The 22376-nt window shown below is 50.7% G+C and overlaps 2 protein-coding genes across 3 annotated transcripts in view; one reads left to right on the top strand and one right to left on the bottom strand.

The window, feature by feature from the left end:
- Positions 1 to 4265, bottom strand: part of ap5z1 (adaptor related protein complex 5 subunit zeta 1) — an 8139-nt gene extending 3874 nt beyond the window's left edge. The window contains exons 1-7 of one of the 2 annotated variants that reach the window (XM_084678912.1): positions 4125 to 4265; positions 2056 to 2193; positions 1553 to 1736; positions 1097 to 1259; positions 767 to 879; positions 448 to 622; positions 302 to 349 (exon numbers count right to left, since the gene is read on the bottom strand). In XM_084678912.1, coding sequence (XP_084535038.1) covers positions 302 to 349; positions 448 to 622; positions 767 to 879; positions 1097 to 1259; positions 1553 to 1736; positions 2056 to 2193; positions 4125 to 4165 — 862 coding nt within the window. In that variant the 5' untranslated portion in view covers positions 4166 to 4265. The remainder of the gene's footprint in view (positions 1 to 301; positions 350 to 447; positions 623 to 766; positions 880 to 1096; positions 1260 to 1552; positions 1737 to 2055; positions 2194 to 4124) is intronic. The other variant, XM_084678913.1, reaches the window with a different exon arrangement.
- A 1006-nt stretch (positions 4266 to 5271) lies between these two features.
- Positions 5272 to 21794, top strand: card11 (caspase recruitment domain family, member 11). Its single transcript, XM_084677789.1, has 24 exons — positions 5272 to 5464; positions 10644 to 10869; positions 11251 to 11388; positions 12036 to 12212; positions 12498 to 12646; positions 12834 to 13013; positions 13128 to 13274; positions 13389 to 13514; positions 13589 to 13789; positions 13917 to 14066; positions 15214 to 15292; positions 15480 to 15649; positions 15864 to 15970; positions 16193 to 16239; positions 17062 to 17185; positions 17308 to 17509; positions 17612 to 18195; positions 19274 to 19358; positions 19485 to 19580; positions 19681 to 19798; positions 19882 to 20064; positions 20681 to 20805; positions 20936 to 21051; positions 21281 to 21794. The coding sequence occupies exons 2-24, from the start codon at positions 10653 to 10655 to the stop codon at positions 21483 to 21485; spliced, it is 3726 nt and encodes a 1241-aa protein (XP_084533915.1). The 5' UTR covers positions 5272 to 5464; positions 10644 to 10652; the 3' UTR covers positions 21486 to 21794.
- The last annotated feature ends 582 nt before the right edge of the window (positions 21795 to 22376 follow it).

Genomic DNA, 22376 nt, shown 5'->3' with positions numbered 1-22376 from the left:
TAACCTATCAGGAGAGGGCTTAGGCAACCACAACCAATCACAGCAAAAGGGGTCGATAAGTTGGTCACACTCATAGGCCAGATTCATGCATGTACCATGATTGAAGTTAAAAAGGGTGAGAATTGTTAAGAGAAGATCCTGATTAAGAGAAGGTCTTAGGAGAGAAGAGTTCATCACAGTTCACTGTGTCAGGTCAGACTGGCCTGTGCTGAGAACCAGAGGGGTAAGATCAATGTAGCCATGCCAATTAAGATCTCCTTCCACACACACACACACACACACACACACACACACACCTTACCGTGAGAGTGTGACAGGGAGAGACTGAGCAGTAGTTTGTTTGCTGGAGCTGATAAAAGCACAGAGGAACATTAAAGTCCCAAATATTTATAAACCAATCAGAACGCTCCCTGGCCTCAAGGTCAGGAGTCAGGGATGAGGTCATACCTGCGTCTTGGCTCATGTTGCCGTCGGTAACAGAGTGATATGTCAGCAGCCAATGGCGGAGCATGGAGAAGGAGTGGACATTCATCCATTGGTCTTCAGAGAAGGCCTGGCTCACACACAACACTGTGAAGAAATCCCCTGAGACAGAACCATCCAGCTCTGCTATGGGTGCTGCCTGAACCACACACACACACAGACAGAGACAGACAGACAGAGACAGACAAGGTGTTGTGAGACAGCTGGTGTGTTTGCAGAGGAGCCGTGGGAGAGAGAGAGAGAGAAGAAGAGAGAGTATGAACCAGTCAGAGGCAGGACCTACCTGTCGAGACCTGGGCCCCGTGAAGAACCCTCCAGAAGACAGCACTGTCCCCTGTTGAGCAGTGGCGTAGCACAGCCAATCAACCATCTTCTTGCTAAGCAAGGTAACATGATCTAGACTCACATGCACACACATACAGGCAGACAGACAGACAGTAAGACAGACAGACAGAAAGACAGGCAGACAGACAGTAAGCACAGGGTTCACACAGAAAAGAAACGTAGTCTAAGTGTGACTATGCTGAATATATAAAGGTTCAATTAAACAACCACATGTCTTTATGATACTCAATGCTGAAAATGCAGAAGTGTGTGTTTGTGTGTGTCTTACCTTCAGTAAGGCTCTCAGGACTATGGGTGATGATGGCATTTAGCAGGGGGAGAGTGTGTGTGTGGGAGGGCAGGAGTGTGTGTGAAGATCCATCAGATGCACGTCCCTCCAGGCTACGAAGCATGACAGAGGAGAGTGCAGCCAGACCTGCCTGGGAGCCTGCCTGGGAGGGAGGGAGGGAGGGAGGGAGGGAGGGAGGGAGGGAGGGAGGGAGGGAGGGAGGGAGGGAGGGAGGGAGGGAGGGAGGGAGGGAGGGAGGGAGGGAGGGAGGGAGGGAGGGAGGGAGGGAGGGAGGGAGGGAGGGAGGGAGGGAGGGAGGGAGGGGGTGGGGTAGAGCAGTAGAAAGAAGACAAAACTGAAATCTGAACTGTGACAGTAGTGTGTGTGTGTGTGTGTGTGTGTGTGTGTGTGTGTGTGTGTGTGTGTGTGTGTGTGTGTGTGTGTGTGTGTGTGTACCTGTGAGAGCAGCAGACCAACGGCATGGCTGGTGAGGGGGCTGTGGTCAAGCAAGTTGTACTTCTGTCCCTGTCCACTGGGGGGCAGTGTCTCTCTGAGCACTGCTGAACTCAGCACCTGCAGCTGCTCCACAGAGGAAGACACCAGCAGGGAGGCCAGGTGCCTCTGCAACTCATCTGGCAGGCTGGAGTGAGCAGACAGACAGGCTGGAGTGAGCAGACAGACAGGCTTGAGTAGCAGACAGACAGGCTGGAGTGAGCAGACAGACAGGCTGGAGTAGCAGACAGACAGGCTGGAGTGAGCAGACAGACATGCTGTAGTAGCAGACAGACAGGCTGGAGTAGCAGACAGACAGGCCGGAGTAGCAGACAGACAGGCAGTAGAAAAAGGCAATGCCAGCTGTGGAAGCGAGTGAGATGAGAATAAAGTTCTCATCTCAAGTTAGAGAAAGAAAAATTTAAGACGCAAAAAGGAAACCCCAGATGAATGTAGGAGTGGATTACGTTCTGCTGAACTTGGTGGCGGACAGGATGAGGCGTAGTCTCTGGAGGGAGTCGATGGTCTCGTGTCCGTGGTCCTTTCCCTGTAGCAGCTTACTGATCCTGCAGTAGAACTTCTCTAGCTCCCCCTCCTGGATGTCCCTGCACACAGGCCGAGAGGAGACAACATAAGGATTTCTACTGTTACCTGAAGCGGCAAACATGATCAACCTCTTCCCAATTTCATTAAAAAAATCGACATCCCAAACACAAGTGCAAGTAGCCTACATGAAACTTGAACAACTAAGCTAGTGCAGAAGGAGAGTGGAGCAATGTTGTTTGCCACCAGGAGAGACAGGGCTACACGCATTTCCACCAGTTCACACGCTCTCACGCAACACCTTGTATTTCTCACACTGAGAGGTAAAGGAGAACTTGTCCCGCTAACACTAATGGACGAGGCTCAGGCCTATGGAGGGAGGTTCTCTATGACATAGAATCATATGGACATCGTTAATTGTCATTTTGGGAAGATCACCCAAACTACCCGTGAAAAACAGCATTCTGTGTGCCAGAACCAACACAACTGCTAACTGCCGGAATTTATTGAACTAGTTCACCCTGGGATCTGCTACGGTGACCCCTTCATCCTCTGCCAGGAACCTCGGGGTTACCATGGATGATGAGCTCTCCCTCACTGACCACGTTGCTGCGGTGTCCCGGTCGTGTAGATTCACCCTCTACAACATCTGGAAGATCAGGAGATACCTGTCTGAGCACTCCACCCAGCTGCTAGTCCAAGCACTGGTCCTCTCCAAGTTGGACGACTGCAACTGGCTGCTCGCTGGTCTCCCAGCATGCACAGCCCTCCCTCTCCAGAGGATTCAGAATGCGGCGGCCAGTCTGGTCTTCAATCTACCCAGAAGTTCCCATGTTCCCCCGCTCCTCATTTCCCTCCACTGGCTTCCCATCACGGTCCGTATTCAAGACCCTGGTACTGACCTGAGTGGTGAACGAGACTGCACCCAACTACATCAAGTCTCTCCTGCAGCCTTACACCCCCACCCGTCACCTACGGTCTTCTTCTAAGAACCGCCTGGTGGTCCCACCGCTCAAGACCGCCCGGTCCCAACACAAGCTCTTCTCCTGTCTGGCCCCCCAGTGGTGGAATCAACTCCCCACCTCCATCAGACACTGACTGTCTCTCCACCTTCAAGAAAGGCTAAAGACGCACTTGTTCCGGGAGCACAAGGGTACTTAGGAATGATTGGCTGGACCTGATGTTTCCTCCAGGATCACAATGACTCTTATTGAAAGACTTCTTGCTCAGTTCTTGTTGGTTAGTTTTAACTGTCTAACTATTGTAATTGCTATGTAATATATTTTTTGAGCTTTTTTTTCATTTTTTTTTCACAGGTACACCCTTGCACTTTTTGAGGTTTATGTTGTTAAATTGTTTAATTGTAACTTGTTCAACTACATGCTCTTATGGGTTTTCCCTTTGGGACTTATTTAGTTTTCACAATGTATGCTTCATGTTTTGGCTACCCGCAATGTTTGGGCTATCTCGTTGTTATGATCAGTGACCTATGCACTTTTGTAAAGCTCTCTTTTGGAAGTCGCGTTGGATAAATGCGTCTAGCATTTAATGCATAAATGTAAACCTAATAGTTTATGGAATATGCGCAAGTAATTTCCGCTTTTGAAATCCGGTTTGGAAGATACAAATCTATATTCCGTGTTTATATTCAGTAAAGTACTAATACAAGAAAAATCTACTTAAGTACAATAACAAAGTATTTGTACTTCGTTACTTCCCATCTCTGCTAGTTCAAGCTTGCAAATAGGCTAGCAATAGCTTCTACCTGGCTAAACAGGTTAGCAATACCTTCCTGCAACAGCAGACCACAGACAGCAAAGTGATACTCGTAGCTAGCACATGATTATTTTTTAAATTAGTGAAGTTCCCCAACAGCACCCTGTGCAGACAATCTGGAGTGTGATGCTGCAGCCAGAAATCAGGAAGGATCATTTTAGATTACATGACAGTTAAAACTGAGGCAACATTCCCCCGGCTGAATACGTAGACTTACCGAGCCTGTTTGATCAAACTCTCGGAGCCAGTTGCATACATTTTGAAAAACCTCTTGAGCCCCTGTCAAGTGCCAAACCCCAGACAGTAGGTTAAGTAGTAGACTGTACACAGTCCGATAGTGTAAAAAGCCCCCACAGAAAATCACATGACAGAACTCTAGTTCCGCTTTGCAACAGTTCTGTTCCACGATCATCCGATAGATGGCGGTGTTCTGTTGAAAGCCCTTACACATAGCCTACTGTGAATACACTACACACTATCACAGGATACAATATCTTTACTAAGCTATTTTGGGGGTTTGTAAAGCCCATTTTTTGATGGATCGTACATTTCACCATCCTTTCTTGGTTGTCAGGCTATGATGGAGGAGACGCTAGGAGTGAATGATTTATAATTCAGCTCTACTACATCGTTAGATTTCCCCAAAACGTCCTTCATGAGGTAATATCTCACCTCTCCCCTTCAACTTCTGCTAAAATAATAACTCGACAGACTGTGACTACCTCTGGAGATTGAAACGAAGATAGTAAGTTAATACAACAGTCTTAGCTCTGTTTTGCCATGACGTCACGTCATAACTGACATGCAAATGACACACGCTGTAGGTTTTTATATCTAGAGAAACACCGCCAGGCCATGAACGCCATATGTTCATTATTGTTAAACATACAAGCAGAACAGAGGAAACCCAGATCATGTATATCTCTGATTGAGCTCTCGAGTTTGATCGTTTACGGAGCTTAATGATACATTTAAAATAAAAGTTTAAAAAAAAAGTTTTCTTGGGAGTGATTCAGACGGAGTAACCTATAATAGTTGGTAGACCTAGGGTATGTGTTAGGCGGAGTTATTAGGTTAGAGGTAGTGTAATTAAGCTTACTGATAAAATGTAGGCTGTAGTGCCTCGAGCGTCTTCAATGAAACGCACCAATGCTCACAGCTATGGCTCACTTTCAGCGTGGTTCTCTTGTTATTTCCATCCTTCATTTTCACAGCCCGCCCCCGATGTCTCGCTCTCTCCCTCCCTCCCTCCCTCTCTCTCTCTCTCTCTCTCTCTCTCTCTCTCTCTCTCTCTCTCTCTCTTTCTCTCTCTCTCTCTCTCTCTCTCTCTCTCTCTTCTCTCTCTCTCAAAAAGTTGACCGACGTGTGGTCATCACTAGTGTGTCCGGCATCTGATCTAGTTAATCCCGATATCTACATTGGCGATGGAGTTGAGTTGAGAATCTCTGTCGATATGTAGCCTAAACAAGCGGAGTTTTTCTAAAATTTGAATAAACAACCAGTTTCTCCGTCTTTGGATGACAGCCTGCTCCCCGACCCGTCTACGCTAACCTACAGGTAAATAATGACATGTTGTGTGCATTTTTTTCACAAACTGTACATCGTTGTGGAAAGTTACTTCAGGTCCTCACAATGTATTTTATTTAGGGTAGCCGTGTTGAATTGAAACAGGGAGTTATGGTTGGATGCGCACTTCGCATTCATGAGATCGATGCACAGTCTACCTTTCAGTGTAGTTTGCAAGGGGCCTATAACTGCGACGGATTTAGTGTCATTCCTGGATAAATGCCAGAATGTAGGCTACCTTCTGAATACCAAGCTGCTTAATGCTACTGTATTATTTTTGCCGGGTGTAGAAATGTGTTATTGCTACCTGATTAGTGTGATAGCCTTAGGATGGAGATGAATAGAGCTTGTTGCCTGTTGCTCCTTCCTCTCCCGCCCTCTCTTCTTCCCTGTCTCCCTTCCTCCAACTCTAAGCAGAGGAACTACATATCACATTCTTCTACCTTCAATCATTCTATTAAACAATGGGTCCTTTATGAACCTTGCAGTGCACCTGAAATAGTCAAACCAGTCAGTCATTCGGCCGCCCTGCTATCCTGTCATCCAGCCAGGGCTGTCCCCACCAGCCCCCAGCCCCCTGTCACCAGCCCCCTGTCTCCAGCCCCCTGTCCGCACCAGCCCCCTGTCACCAGCCCCCTGTCACCAGCCCCCTGTCACCAGCCCCCTGTCACCAGCCCCCTGTCTCCAGCCCCCTGTCACCAGCCCCCTGTCTCCAGCCCCCTGTCCGCACCAGCCCCCTGTCACCAGCCCCCTGTCACCAGCCCCCTGTCTCCAGGCCCCTGTCACCAGCCCCCTGTCACCAGCCCCCTGTCTCCAGGCCCCTGTCTCCAGCCCCCTGTCTCCAGCCCCCAGCCCCCTGTCACCAGCCCCCTGTCACCAGCCCCCTGTCACCAGCCCCCTGTCTCCAGCCCCCTGTCTCCAGCCCCCTGTCTCCAGCCCCCAGCCCCCTGTCACCAGCCCCCTGTCACCAGCCCCCTGTCCGCACCAGCCCCCTGTCACCAGCCCCCTGTCACCAGCCCCCTGTCACCAGCCCCCTGTCTCCAGCCCCCTGTCTCCAGCCCCCTGTCTCCAGCCCCCAGCCCCCTGTCACCAGCCCCCTGTCACCAGCCCCCTGTCACCAGCCCCCTGTCACCAGCCCCCTGTCTCCAGCCCCCTGTCTCCAGCCCCCAGCCCCAGCTGCCTGCAGGCTGCTTGCAGGCCCCCAGCTCTGGTGCAAGGTCTCCAGGCTTCCATGGGGGGGTTGCATTACTGGATGAGAAGGATAAAAGCACAAAGCTGCTAGAAAATGGTTGGTTTGTCAGTGGAGAGGGAACCACTAGGGGATGTAGTTTTATAGAACTGGAAACAGAGAGGAGATTAAATGCTGATGTAATTAGCTGCAGCGGAAGCTAGCGGCTAAAATGGGGAATCATAGATGGTGATAGATAAGGATGGGAAGATCATTACAACTGTGCCATCTGGTGTGAAAGGAGGAAGTGGAGACAGATTTTCTTAGTAATGAGAAGAGAGAGATGAGGAAACTTGGTTATTGAGGGTCTGTAAATGTGTGTGTGTGTGTGTGTGTGTGTGCGTGCGTGTGTGTGCGTGTGCTTGTGCGTGTGTGTGTGTGTGTGGTGTCTGGTGGGGCCTGTGCATGCAGGCGGTTGTATAGTGTTGGTGTGAATGGGTTGGTGGTTGTGTGTCTATATTTACATGTTTGCTCTCAGCAGAGAGGATTTGTGCTCAGTTGGACACCTAACCTCACACCTCAGCCAAGTGTAGACTGGAGAACACGTTCTGCTGGTCTGGGATAGAAGGTGAAGCTCTGGGAATCATTTGACTGTTTTACATTACTGTACACATCAGATGCTCTTTCATCTTGATAGATGCTCATCACTGTGACCTGTGATAGTATGAGAGAGAGAGAGAGAGAGAGAGAGAGAGAGAGAGAGAGAGAGGGAGGGAGAGAGAGAGAGAGAGAGAGAGAGAGAGAGAGAGAGAGAGACAGAGAGAGAGAGAGAGAGAGAGAGAGAGAGAGAGAGAGAGAGAGAGAGAGAGAGAGAGAGAGAATGGGAAAGGTATTTGGTGAATCTTTCATCACAGTGAGGCTTAATTCTGACGACTTCCTGTATGTTATGACTGTGCTTCCTGTGAGATTTGTGGGTTTCGATCAGAGGGGTGGAGGGTGTACTTGTATTGTATTTTAATGAGTGTGCAGGAACCAACATATCACTGTCTGTCCGTCTGTCTGTCCGTCTGTTTGTCCTTGCTCTCATTTTCTTTTGGACACAAAATTCTCACTAAATTCTTCTGTCTTTCTTTTGCTCACTGTCTCTCATTCCCGCTCTCTCAATGTCTTTGACATTCACTTTGTCACACATCTTTCTTAATCATCTTTCTCAGTCTCTGTCTGCGTCTGTCTGTTTCTCCATGTGTTGAATATAACTCTCAAACAGTCAATACCTTGTTATCGTGGTTCTGTCTTCTCTTATTTTAGATTTGAAATGATACAACATGATAACTGGTTACAGGGAAGTTTTGTTTTGATTTTTTATAAGGTTATTATAATGTCCTACAAGTGGTTCAAAGTATGTGGAGCGCTCCACAGCACCAGGTAGAGCAGTACCAGGTAGAGCAGTACCAGGTAGAGCAGTACCAGGTGGAGCAGTACCAGGTGGAGCGGCACCAGGTAGAGCAGTACCAGGTGGAGCGGCACCAGGTAGAGCAGTACCAGGTAGAGCAGCACCAGGTGGAGCAGTACCAGGTGGAGCAGTACCAGGTGGAGCGCTCCACAGCATCGGTAATGTCAGCAGTCGCGGGGGGACTGTTACTGCTGCGTCTCACTGGGCGTAAACAGCTTCAACAATGCTTCACGCCAAAAGAGAGCCAACGTCACAACACACTTAGTAACGCCCACACAAACACACCAGAAGTCAGATAACAGCCATATATGCAAAGGTATATGTGTGTGTGTGTGTGTGCGGGTCAGATATGGATGATTTGCCTGGCTGGAGGGTGAGTGTCACAAAGCATGATTGTGATCTGCACCCCCAGTGAAAGGGAACGCAGAGACAAGAAAGGACAGTTTGGGCACGTGTGTGTGTAGCATGTGTGTGTGTAGCATGTGTGTGTGTAGCATATGTGTGTGTAGCATGTGTGTGTGTAGCATGTGTGTGTGTAGCATATGTGTGTGTAGCATGTGTGTGTGTAGCATGTGTGTGTGTAGCATGTGTGTCTGTGTAGCATGTGTGTGTGTAGCATGTGTGTGTGTGTAGCACGTGTGTATGTGTAGCATGTGTGTGTGTAGCATGTGTGTGTGTGTAGCATGTGTGTGTGTAGCATGTGTGTGTGTGTAGCATGTGTGTGTGTAGCATGTGTGTCTGTGTAGCATGTGTGTGTGTAGCATGTGTGTGTGTAGCACGTGTGTATGTGTAGCATGTGTGTGTGTGTAGCATGTGTGTGTGTAGCATGTGTGTGTGTAGCACGTGTGTGTGTAGCATGTGTGTGTGTAGCATGTGTGTGTGTAGCACGTGTGTATGTGTAGCATGTGTGTGTGTAGCATGTGTGTGTGTAGCACGTGTGTGTGTAGCACGTGTGTATGTGTAGCATGTCTGTGTGTAGCATGTGTGTGTGTAGCATGTGTGTGTGTAGCATGTGTGTCTGTGTAGCATGTGTGTGTGTAGCATGTGTGTGTGTAGCACGTGTGTATGTGTAGCATGTGTGTGTGTAGCACGTGTGTCTGTGTAGCATGTGTGTGTGTAGCATGTGTGTGTAGCATGTGTGTGTGTAGCACGTGTGTCTGTGTAGCATGTGTGTGTGTAGCATGTGTGTCTGTGTAGCATGTGTGTGTGTAGCATGTGTGTGTGTAGCACGTGTGTCTGTGTAGCATGTGTGTGTGTAGCACGTGTGTCTGTGTAGCATGTGTGTGTGTAGCATGTGTGTGTGTAGCACGTGTGTCTGTGTAGCATGTGTGTGTGTAGCACGTGTGTGTGTAGCACGTGTGTGTGTAGCATGTGTGTGTGTAGCATGTGTGTGTGTAGCACGTGTGTCTGTGTCAATATAAGGAGGATTAGGAATGATGCTACCTCAATGATGCTAGCTCAATTCAAACATTTAGTTTGAATTCAAATACCAGTTTGGGCATTTGTTTACAATTGCAGATACACTTTCTCATCAGTCTGAAGCAGAATACATCTTATCATCAGTCTGAAGCAGAATACACCTTCTCATCAGTCTGAAGCAGAATACACCTTCTCATCAGTCTGAAGCAGAATACACCTTCTCATCAGTCTGAAGCAGAATTGTTTGAGCGACAGGAATGATGGGATTCCTTTAGGTGTGTTAGTGGGAGAATGAGGTGTAACAGGAGCTGGGATGCCGTGACAAGGAGTGGAAGAGAGGATAGACAGATGAGGAGAGGATTAGAAGAGACAGATATTTATTAGTCCTTTCAGACTTTGTGTGCCATACAGTAATCACTGGTCACAAGCAGAAGAGGACAGAGGTGGGAGAGACTTTGTGATTATTGTCTCATCCCTGCTTTTGTTTCTATGTTTGGTTCTCTCTGAATGTTGTTTCAGACCTCAAAGAAAAGCAATGGAGGTACCTGCCAGCTCCCAGGCCAGTGAGACTTCCTACATGTCGTGTAGTCAAGTGTTTCAGTGGCATGCTGTGCTTCAGGAGCTGGGTCATTCTGACTCTGTTGTTTACTGGAGCTGTGGGGAACATATTTGCTGGCTGTGTGAAAGGGAACGCACAATGAAGAGGTCAAAACATGGATTGTACATGTTTGAGACAACTGTTGTTAAATGGTGTTGGCTTGATGTAGCTACTAGTTCCTCCATATGAACTCATGACGTGTGTGAAGGTTCCTCATGTGTCTTCCCTTCTGTCAACGGTGAAAATGACGGTGTGCCTTGTGTGTGTGGTGGTGTGTGTGTGGTGGTGTGTGTGTGGTGGTGTGTGTGTGGTGGTGTGTGTACGGTGGTGTGTGTATTATGGTGTGTGTGTGGTGGTGTGTGTATGGTGGTGTGTGTATTATGGTGTGCGTATTATGGTGTGCGTATGGTGGTGCGTGTGGTGGTGTGTGTATGGTGGTGTGTGTATTATGGTGTGCGTATGGTGGTGTGTGTGTGGTGGTGTGTGTATGGTGGTGTGTGTATGGTGGTGTGTGTGTGGGTGCGTTCGGCAGGTGTAGGAGATGGAGAACAGCGGGGAGGCTGCGTGCGCGGCGGGCAGCGTGGGTGAGGATGTGGAGGCGCAGTGGGAGCGGGTGGAGAGTAACCGTTACATCCTGAGTCGCTACATCTCCCCAGGGAAGCTGACTCCCTACCTGCGCCAGTGCAAGGTGCTGGATGAGCAGGATGAGGACGAGGTGCTGAACTCTCTGCTGCTGGTCAGCAAGGTCAACCGCACAGGTGGGGAGGACCAGTGTGTGTGTGTGTGTCTGTGTGTGTGTGTCTGTGTGTGAATGTATTGGTGTCTTATTAACTATGAATTAATGAATGTGTGTGTGTATTGTATGTGTGCATAAACAAATGTGTGTGAGTGTTTATGAAGGAATATTTATGCATTGTTTCTGTGCGTGTGTGTGTGCGTGTGTGCGTGCGTGTGTGCCTGTGTGCGCGTGTGTGTGTGTGTGTGCGCGTGTGTGTGTGTGTGTGTGCGTGTGTGCGTGTGTGTGTGTGCGTGTGTGTGCGTGCGTGCGTGCATGCGTGTGTGTGTGTGTGTGCGTGCGTGTGTGTGCGTGCGTGCGTGTGTGTGTGTGTGCGTGTGTGTGTGTGTGCGTGTGTGTGCAGGTCGTCTGCTGGACATCCTGCATACTAAAGGTGAGCGTGGCTATGTGGTGTTCCTGGAGAGTCTGGAGTTCTACTACCCTGACCTGTACAAGCTGGTCACCGGCAAAGACCCCACACGCCGCTTCTCCACCATAGTAGGTGAGGACTCAGCTCCTCCCACTCAGCTCCTCCCACTCAGCTCCTCCCACACTCAGCTCCTCCCACTCAGCTCCTCCCACACTCAGCTCCTCCCTCACTCAGCTCCTCCCTCACTCAGCTCCTCCCACACTCAGCTCCTCCCACTCAGCTCCTCCCACACTCAGCTCCTCCCACTCAGCTCCTCCCACACTCAGCTCCTCCCTCACTCAGCTCCTCCCACACTCAGCTCCTCCCTCACTCAGCTCCTCCCACTCAGCTCCTCCCACACTCAGCTCCTCCCACACTCAGCTCCTCCCTCACTCAGCTCCTCCCACACTCAGCTCCTCCCACACTCAGCTCCTCCCACACTCAGCTCCTCCCTCACTCAGCTCCTCCCACTCAGCTCCTCCCACACTCAGCTCCTCCCTCACCCAGCTCCTCCCACACCCAGCTCCTCCCACACCCAGCTCCTCCCACACCCAGCTCCTCCCTCACTCAGCTCCTCCCTCACTCAGCTCCTCCCACTCAGCTCCTCCCACCCAGCTCCTCCCACAACCAGCTCCTCCCACACCCAGCTCCTCCCACACTCACCTGTGTGTGTGAATGTGTGTGTGTGTGTGTGCGTGTGTTTTGTATGTGTGTGTGTGTGTGTGTGGGTCCACCCCTAGTGGAAGAGGGTCATGAGGGCTTGACTCAGTTCCTGATGAACGAGGTGATCAAGCTACAGCAGCAGGCCAAGGCTAAAGACGTGCAGCGCGTCGACCTGATTGGGAAACAGCGCACCCTGGAGGACGATTACAAGAAGCTCAATCTGGCCAACCAGGAACTGCAGGCATTCCAGCAGAGTGAGGATTATTTCATGCTGGTTTGAACCAGAAAACAGGAATCAGTTATTATACAGGAATCTTGGACTTAGTAGAGAAAGGCTGTGGAAATATAATTTATTCAAATGGTAAATAATGTATTGTGCATTTATGTAAATTGGGTGATTGTGATTGGCTGGTCTGGTCTGGTCTCAGTATCTGGACCTGTGCTGTGATGTCATGGTTCAGCACCGGCCAGTCGGGGGGGTTGACCTCCTGATCTGTCAGTCTAACCCTGCAGCCCCCCCTTTCCTGTGACTCTGTCAGGATACAACAAGATGAAGGAGGAGAGGAACAACTACAATGACGAGTTGCTGCGGGTGAAGGAGGAGAACTACAAGCTGGCCATGAGGTACGCCACGCTCAGCGAGGACAAGAACATGGCTGTGATGAGGAGCAGAGACCTGCAGCTAGAGGTACACACTCACACCACACCACACACACTCTCTCTCTCTCTCTCTCTCTCTCTCTCTCTCTCTCTCTCTCTCTCTCTCTCTCTCTCTCTCTCTCTCTCTCTCTCTGTCTGTCTCTCGTTGTCTCTCACTCACACACACTCAGTTGAATCTGTGTAGTGTTTGCATGATGGTGTGTGTGTGTGTGTAGATAGATCAGTTGAAGCACAGGCTGAACAAGGTGGAAGAGGAGTGTAAGATGGAGCGACGGCAGAGTCTCAAACTGAAGAACGACATTGAGAACCGGCCCAAGAAAGAACAAATCTTTGAGTTGGAGCGGGAAAACGAGGTTCTGAAGATCAAAGTTCAGGAGCTCCAGTCCATCATACAGGTACTTACTCTACCTGTGTGTGTCTTTATGTGTGTGTGTGGCTGACAGATGTGCTGTTTCAAAAAGGATGGAATGTTATGTCTGTAGTCAGCCTTTGTGTGTGTGTGTGTGTAGCCAGGGCCTTTGCCTGCTTCTGACAAGGCGATCCTGGACATTCTGGAGCACGACAGACAGGAGGCCTTGGAGGACAGACAGTACCTGGTGAACCGCCTCTACAACCTCCAAGAAGAAGTCAGACAGGCAGAGGAACTGAGGGACAAGGTCTCATCTCCAGTCCTGCACAGCCTCACCCTCACATACCTCACCCTCCTCTGAAACACAGCCTCACCCATATCTCCATCTAGGTAACGTGTGTGTGTGTGTGTGTCCGTGTAGTACCTGGAGGAGAAGGAGGATCTTGAACTTAAGAATTCAACGCTACAGAAGGACTGTGAGATGTACCGTAACCGCATGAACACCATCACCATCCAGCTGGAGGAGGTGGAGAAGGAGAGGGACCAGGTAACACACACACACACACACACGTTTCACCATCATCACAAAGTGAGGGATTGTGACAGGGGGTGCGTGTTCAGGCCTTCCGGTCCAGGGATGAGGCCCAGCACCAGTTCTCCCAGTGTCTGATGGACAAGGATAAGTACCGGAAGCAGATCCGAGAGTTGGAGGAGAAGAGTGATGAGCTGCACATCGAGATTGTACGCAAGGAGGCCAAGATCGTCACTCTGGAGTCCCGCCTGCGGCGCCTATCCAAAGACAACACGCTGACTCTAGATCAGGTGACATACATTCACACACACACATACATTCACACACACACATCAATACTCAGAATGAGTACTGTGAGCTCATTTAACCTTAGCCACACACACACACACGCGTGTCTCACATCCCGTGTTCCAGCAGAGCCTCCCGAGGGACGCCCGGCCGCCCGTCCTGGATGAGGGCCCCAGGCCGCAGGGGCACTCAGAGGCCTCCAGCGACGAGTCCCCCGAACACTTCTTCCAGCAGACAGAGAGTCGCCTCAAACGCAGACTCAACCTGAAAGGGGTGCTGGTCAGTTCCTATGACACACACACAGACACACACACAGACACACACACAGACTACACACACAGACACACACACAGACACACAAACAGACACACACACAGACTACACACACAGACACACACACAGACACACACACAGACTACACAAACAGACTACACACACAGACACACACACAGACTACACACACAGACACACACACAGACACACAAACAGACACACACACAGACACACACACAGACACACACACAGACACACACACAGACTACACACACAGACACACACACAGACACACACACAGACACACACACAGACTACACACACAGACACACACACAGACTACACACACAGACACACACACAGACACACAAACAGACACACACACAGACACACACACAGACACACACACAGACTACACACACAGACTACACACACAGACACACACACAGACACACAAACAGACACACACACAGACTACACACACAGACACACACACAGACACACAAACAGACACACACACAGACACACACACAGACTACACACACAGACACACACACAGACACACAAACAGACACACACACAGACACACACACAGACACACACACAGACACACACACAGACTACACACACAGACTACACACACAGACACACACACAGACACACAAACAGACACACACACAGACTACACACACAGACACACACACAGACACACAAACAGACACACACACAGACACACACACAGACACACACACAGACTACACACACAGACTACACACACAGACACACACACAGACACACAAACAGACACACACACAGACACACACACAGACACACACACAGACTACACACACAGACACACACACAGACTACACACACAGACACACACACAGACACACACACAGACTACACACACAGACACACACACAGACTACACACACAGACACACACACAGACACACAAACAGACACACACACAGACACACACACAGACACACACACAGACACACACACAGACTACACACACAGACACACACACAGACACACACACAGACACACACACAGACACACACACAGACACACACACAGACTACACACACCTCCAGTCATGCCTCTTGGTTCTTGTCAGTAACATCAGGTGTGTTTGTGATGTGTAGAACAGGGTCAAGTCTCCGGTGTGTGCCCTGAAGGCCCTGGACCTGCAGCAGAGCTCAGAGGGAAACACTGCTGGAGCAGGTACAGAACCACCACCACACCCAGCTCCTCTCAACCACCACCACACCCAGCTCCTCTCAACCACCACCACACCCAGCTCCTCTCAACCACCACCACACCCAGCTCCTCTCAACCACCACCACGGAACCAGGCTAATCTCCTGGTTGCCTCTGTAATAACGTCCAGGCTAATCTCCTTGTTCCCTCAGTAACAGGTGGAGATGGAGATTCGCCCGTCCAGGTGATTGCAAGCACGAGCACCTTCCCCGCCCTGGTCACCTGCACCCCCTCACAAGCCTTCCCCTCCTCCCCCATCTACCTGCCCTCCCCCTGCCCCTCCCCCTGCCCCTGCCCCTCTCCCTCCTCTCTTCCAGCCATGGTGAGTCTCCACCAATAAAAGAAAAAACAAAAACACACTAGTTACTTTTGGCCAATGAGACAGCATCCAACTGCAAATAACCAGCGCACGACATCCTGTTGTCATGGCAACCCACCTTTTGTAATCTTATTGCACTGACCTTCAGTAACCAGAAGTAACCTGCTGTCATAGCAACAGTGAGTGTGTAACCCAGTGCTGTGTCCCTATGTGGCAGCTCCGTTACCGTAACGACAGCATGATGTCCATCGTTGCCGAGCCACCAGGAACCGCATCACTGGTCCGCAGAACCCGGGAAGGAGAACATGACTTCAGACCTCGCAGGTGAGCCGTCCTGACCCACCCTAACCTAGCATTAACCCAGTCCTGACCTGTGTTGTGGCCCTGTAAACCCTGACTTCCTGTCTCTCTGACTTCCTCTCTCTCTGACCTCCTGTCTCTCTGACTTCCACTCTCTCTGACCTCCTGTCTCTCTGACTTCCTGTCTCTCTGACCTCCTGTCTCTCTGACCTCCTGTCTCTCTGACTTCCTGTCTCTCTGCTTCAGTTTCAGCCACTGTGAGTTTGAGGACGACAACGGGGACAACGAGTTTGGTAAAATCTTCTTCTGAGACTGTTTGGTGGATCCGGAATCAGCTCATTTTTTTGCATGTGCACGTGTATATGTGTGTGTTCATGTCTTATTTCTCTCTTTCTACCTCCTACTGGTACTTCCTCTCCTCCTCTCCTCCTCCTCTTCTCCACCTCTCCTCTTCCGCTCCTCCTCCTATCTTCCTCTCCTCCTCTGCTCCTCCTCTCCTCCTCCACTGCTCCTCCTCTCCTCCTCCTCTCCTCCTCCTCTCCTCCTCCTCTCCTCCTCCTCCTCTCCTCCTCTCCTCCTCTCCTCCTCTCCTCCTCCTCTCCTCCTCCCCTCCTCCCCTCCTCTTCTCCTCCTCTCCTCCTCCTCTCCTCCTCCCCTCCTCCCCTCCTCCTCTCCTCCTCCTCTGCTCCTCTCCTCCTCCTCTCCTCCTCCCCTCCTCCCCTCCTCTTCTCCTCCTCTCCTCCTCCTCTCCTCCTCCCCTCCTCCTCCCCTCCTCCTCTCCTCCTCCTCTCCTCCTCCTCTCCTCCTCTCCTCCTCCCCTCCTCCCCTCCTCCTCTCCTCCTCCTCTCCTCCCCTCCTCCCCTCCTCCCCTCCTCTTCTCCTCCTCTCCTCCTCCTCTCCTCCTCCCCTCCTCCCCTCCTCCTCTCCTCCTCCTCTGCTCCTCTCCTCCTCCTCTCCTCCTCCCCTCCTCCCCTCCTCTTCTCCTCCTCTCCTCCTCCTCTCCTCCTCCCCTCCTCCTCCCCTCCTCCTCTCCTCCTCCTCTCCTCCTCCTCTCCTCCTCTCCTCCTCCCCTCCTCCCCTCCTCCTCTCCTCCTCCTCTGCTCCTCCTCTCTCAGACGAGGAGGTGACACATGGCCCCCCCTCCATCCACTCCTCCTCCTCCTCACACCAGTCCGAGGGCTTGGACTCCTATGACCTGGAACAGGTCAACAACATCTTCAGGAAGCTCTCTCTGGATAGGTAATACACAAAGACATGTATGAACACGAGCACACATGTATGAACACGCACACACATACAAATGTTCATGCATTATATATGCATTCTGCCCTGATAGAAGGTGTGTGTGTGTGTGTGTGTAGGCCCTTCCGTCCTTCCCTCTCCTCTCTCTCCAGGACGAGCTCATCACTGAGGCCAGTACAGGAGCTGTTGTTGCCAGGAGACCATGTACTGAATGACATCACACTGGTGGGCGGGAACGACAGTGGAATCTTTGTGTCGTCTGTCCAATCAGGGTCCAGAGCTGACAAGGCGGGGCTACGTGAAGGCCACCATCTACTGTTGGTGAGACATGCTGGGGGGTGGAAACATGACATCAGTTTCTACTTATCAACGTTTTTGTGATTGGATCTGATATACTCTTTCTTTCTGTGATTGGTCGGACAGCTTGAGGGGTGTATCCGAGGGGAGAACCAGAGCATTTCATTGGACACCTGCACCAAGGAGGAAGCCCATTGGACACTGCAACGTTGCAGTGGACCAATGCAGCTGCATTACCGAGTCAACTATGATGGTATGGTGGTCAGCACTAACGCACCAGCCTCTGAACCATCACCCCTTCTGCTCATGTTCCATTATCCTAATCCTGTTGGGGGTGTGCATGTGTGTGTGTGTGTGTGTGTGTGTGTGTGTGTGTGTGTGTGTGCGTGTGCGTGCGTGTGCGTGTGTGTGTGTGTGCGTGTGTGTGTGCATGTGTGTGCGTGCATGTGTGTGTGTGTGTATCCAGGTTACTGGCAGCTCCAGAATGACATCAGTGAGGGCACTGTCGTGTCTGGAGACTCATTCTACATCCGCTTTAACCTGAACGTGTCCGGCCAACCAGAGGGCTGCTCTCTTAGCGTGCTCTGTGACGAGGTAGTGCATGTGGTGGACACCATGCACCAGGGTCACAGTGAGTGGCTGTGTGCCAGAGTCGACCCCTACACCGGGACAGACCTGCCCGAGGGAGGAACCATCCCCTGCTACTCACGGTAGGAGGTGTGGCTGTGTGCTGGGAGGTGTGGTAGTGTGGAGGGAGGTTTGGTAGTGTGGAGGGAGGTGTGGCAGTGTGCTGGGAGGTTTGGTAGTGTGGAGGGAGGTTTGGTAGTGTGGAGGGAGGTGTGGCAGTGTGCTGGGAGGTGTGGCAGTGTGCTGGGAGGTGTGGCAGTGTGCTGGGAGGTGTGGCAGTGTGGAGGGAGGTGTGGTAGTGTGCTGGGAGGTGTGGCAGTGTGCTGGGAGGTGTGGTAGTGTGGAGGGAGGTGTGGTAGTGTGCTGGGAGGTGTGGCAGTGTGCTGGGAGGTGTGGTAGTGTGGAGGGAGGTGTGGTAGTGTGCTGGGAGGTGTGGTAGTGTGGAGGGAGGTGTGGCAGTGTGCTGGGAGGTGTGGTAGTGTGGAGGGAGGTGTGGCAGTGTGCTGGGAGGTGTGGCAGTGTGGAGGGAGGTGTGGCAGTGTGCTGGGAGGTGTGGCAGTGTGGAGGGAGGTGTGGCAGTGTGCTGGGAGGTGTGGTAGTGTGGAGGGAGGTGTGGTAGTGTGGAGGGAGGTGTGGCAGTGTGCTGGGAGGTGTGGCAGTGTGGAGGGAGGTGTGGTAGTGTGCTGGGAGGTGTGGCAGTGTGCTGGGAGGTGTGGTAGTGTGGAGGGAGGTGTGGTAGTGTGCTGGGAGGTGTGGCAGTGTGCTGGGAGGTGTAGCAGTGTGGAGGGAGGTGTGGTAGTGTGCTGGGAGGTGTGGTAGTGTGCTGGGAGGTGTGGCAGTGTGCTGGGAGGTGTGGTAGTGTGCTGGATAGTAGCGTAGTATGTTGGATTGTGGTTTGTAATAGTGCAGTGTAGTATGTAGTAATAGAGTAGTCTATATGCAGTATTTGTATTTGGCTTTTGATAAAAGCATGTGCTGAATAAATAAAATGTCAAATGTGTGTTTGGATTTTTTGATGTGTGTTCTGTGTACTTATATGTTATGTTTTGCCAGGTGCTTGCATTGTCTTGTCTTAAGAATTTCAGTGCCCAGTCTGACCTTGTGTTGTTCTGTGTACCTGACAAATAAAAGACTTGAACTTGAACTTGGATGTGTGTGTAGGGCCCAGCAGCTACTCCTGGTCAAGATTCAGAAGTTGGTTTGTCGAAGCGGGAAAGAGGACAGCGAAATCCAGCGCAATATTAGGGTGTGTCACCTTCCTCAATGCTTTATAAATGACATCCATACGCATGTCACCTTCCTCACTAACACTGTGTTCTGTGTTCTGTGTTCTGTGTTCTGTGTTCTGTGTTCTGTGTTCTGTGCGGTCCAGACGTCGCTGCTGCCAGAGGAACCCAGCCCCTCCACAGACACCAAGTCCAGCCCTCGCTTGTCCAGGGCCAGCCTGTTCATCACCCAGATCATACAGGCACACACTCTTATCTCTCTCTCTCACTCACACACACACACATTGCATATCCCAACAGGTCTAATGTTCCTTCTTCTGAGGTCTGTGTGTGTGTGTGTAGTTTGTCAGCAGAGTAGACAACAAGTACAAGCGCATGAACAGCAGTGAGCGTGTGAGGATTGTCAACTCGGGAAATGCAACCCTGCCTCGACCCGGTTTTGAGACTCTACGACCGGAGGGTGAGGAACTGCGTGTGTGTTGTGTGTTACGCGTGTGTGTGTTTGTATGTGTGTGTGGTTCTAAGTCGTGTGTGTGTGTTCAGACCTGGGGGACCCTGAGAGTGACGTGAGCAGGAGTCTGAGCCTGGTGCCTTACAGCCTGGTCACCCCGCAGCGCGTGCACAGGAGACGGCCTGTGCTCTTCAGCCCCAACACCCTGGCCAAGACCCTCATCCAGAAGATCCTCAACATGGGAGGAGCCATGGACTTCAACATCTGCAAACCAGGTCAGGATGTGTGGGTGTGTGTGTGTGTGTGTGTGTGAGAGGGGGAGCATTTATAGTGATTAGTGAGAGTCTTTATAGACTGTTGTATGTGTGAGTAAGCGTGTGAATAAACTCGAGCAGTTTATTCTCTGTTGAATAAGAAAGTGTCACCTGACCCCTTTCTTCCAGTTTAGAATGTCAGGGAGAACAAGGGGGAGATGAAACTGGAGTGAGGTGGGAGGTGTTCTACAGAACCAGTGAACAGTGAGGAGGGTGAGGGGGTGAGGGGGTGAGGGAGGGGTGGTATGAGGATTCCTCCAGTCCATTCCAGGTCAGTCATTGTGCTGTGTTTTTCTCGTGCTATGCTGTGTAACTGGAGCAGGGATGATGCTGGTGTAACACACAGATAATCTGACAGTGTGTGTAAAGAAGTTAACCATGCACCCTTTATCCTCAACTTCAGATGCGTTTAACACCTGTTTGACACCTACTACTGACTTTACAGTAGACGTCCTTTTTAGAAAGTTTTTTTGTATGAGTGATCTTAGACGTATCAGGATCTAGAAGTAGGCTGGCACCTGGAGAGAATGTCAGGTCAAACTCTTTTACTGTCTGCTGCTTGTTCTGTCTCCACTAGACACCCTGACCAGGGAAGAGTTCCTGAGGAAGCAAAGTATTGAGCCCATCATCCACTCCAGAGAGAAACAGGCCAACATGTATGAGTGCATCACCCCAGAAAACATTGAGGTTGTTGCTTCAAAGGTGTGTGGCCACCTGTTTGTGTGTAGGTGTGGGTATTCAAACGTACTTCTGCCCAAATGTGTGTCTGTCTGTGTGTGTTCCTGAGTGTGTTCTTACGGTATCTTTGTGTGTGTTTCCCCCCTTCACTCAGGGTAAACACTGCCTGTTTGAAGCAGAGCTCAGCAGTGTCAAAGACCTTCTGAGGAGAGAGATCTACCCCATCATCATCTACATTAAGATCTGTGAGAAGAACATCAGACGTCTACGGTACGCACAAACACACGCCTCACAACACCGCACAAACACACGCCGTAAAACACGCACAAACACACACCATACAACACCGCACAAACACACGCCTCACAACAACGCACAAACACACGCCTCGGAACACCAGCCTCCTCCCCCCGCTAACCAGCATGGCTCATGACTACCGAGAACCCTGTTCTAAACATAACCACAGCCACACTTCCTTCCTCCTTCCTGCCCCTGACAGGAAGCTGCCTCTGCGGGTGGAGTCTGAGGAAGACTTTGTGCGAGTGTGTCGGTCGAAGGAGAAGGAGCTGGAGAAGGTTCCCTGCCTGTATGCTAGCGTGGAGCCTGAGGCCTGGGCTGGGCCAGAGGACCTGCTCAGGATCATTAAAGACAGAATTCTGGAGGAACAGAGAAAGACTGTCTGGGTGGAACAGGATCTGCTGTAGCAGAGACACACACAGACTTGGGAACCCTTACACACACACAAATATACACACACACACACACACGTACACAAACTGGACAACTTTATACACACAGACACACCCAGTGAAAGGCAGTTGTTCCCTGCCATATACACACATGTGCATGCACAACTTGTACATACACACTCACCCACAGGAATACACACAACAGACACAAAGACGAGCACCATTTCTCGCTTTCTACGTGCGCACAAAAACACAAACCTGAACCGACAAACTATAGATTGTGTTACTATTTCTGTATTCTACCAATAAACAGCTTTCAAAAAATGATGTTTATGTCAATCCATGAGTTTAAATTAAAACAGGAAATTTAAAGGATTTTCAAAAGAAACCTGTCAGGATGTCCTCTTTCTAGACGCCTCCTCAGTGAACTCTAGTGGCGTCCAGCTGCAGTACAGGGATCTTCTGTTGAGGATTATTTCATATTTCACTGTTCCTCTCACAAATGCCCATGCTCACTGTTCTGTGCTGAGAGCTGCCAGTCGGCAGGTGCACAGATGGAGCTGTCTGTGTTTGGGCTGTCTGTGTTTGGGCTGTCTGTGTTTGGGCTGTCTGTGTTTGGGCTGTCTGTGTTTGGGCTGTCTGTGTTTGGGCACGGCAGCTGTGTGTGGAGATATCATCTGTGTGTATCAGAGAAAGGACCATCTGCTACTGGAAGGGTACTTTGCCACATTTAATCCAATAGATTAATGAGAGGATTGTAGTTACTAACCCCCAGTCTGGTTTCCTGCCACAACGAGACCGAGCAGATTTAGTTACTGACACCCATCACACGGATGGATGGTTTGATGGATGGATGGTTTGATGGATGGATGCACTTGTCATCTAAATAGAGGTCTGTCTTCACTC

The sequence above is a fragment of the Hypomesus nipponensis genome, chromosome 17 (assembly GCF_054491055.1).
Source record: "Hypomesus nipponensis isolate SF chromosome 17, ASM5449105v1, whole genome shotgun sequence".
Classification (NCBI taxonomy): domain Eukaryota; kingdom Metazoa; phylum Chordata; class Actinopteri; order Osmeriformes; family Osmeridae; genus Hypomesus; species Hypomesus nipponensis.
This window is presented reverse-complemented; position numbering and strand designations above follow the sequence as displayed.

Excerpts from the sequence above, each read along its gene's own strand:
- card11 (XM_084677789.1), top strand. The coding sequence starts at position 10,653 with ATGGAGAACAGCGGGGAGGCTGCGTGCGCGGCGGGCAGCGTGGGTGAG. Across the intron at positions 10,870-11,250 it reads CAGCAAGGTCAACCGCACAG|GTCGTCTGCTGGACATCCTG; the intron begins GTGGGGAGGACC and ends GTGTGTGTGCAG. Across the intron at positions 20,065-20,680 it reads CTTCAACATCTGCAAACCAG|ACACCCTGACCAGGGAAGAG; the intron begins GTCAGGATGTGT and ends TGTCTCCACTAG.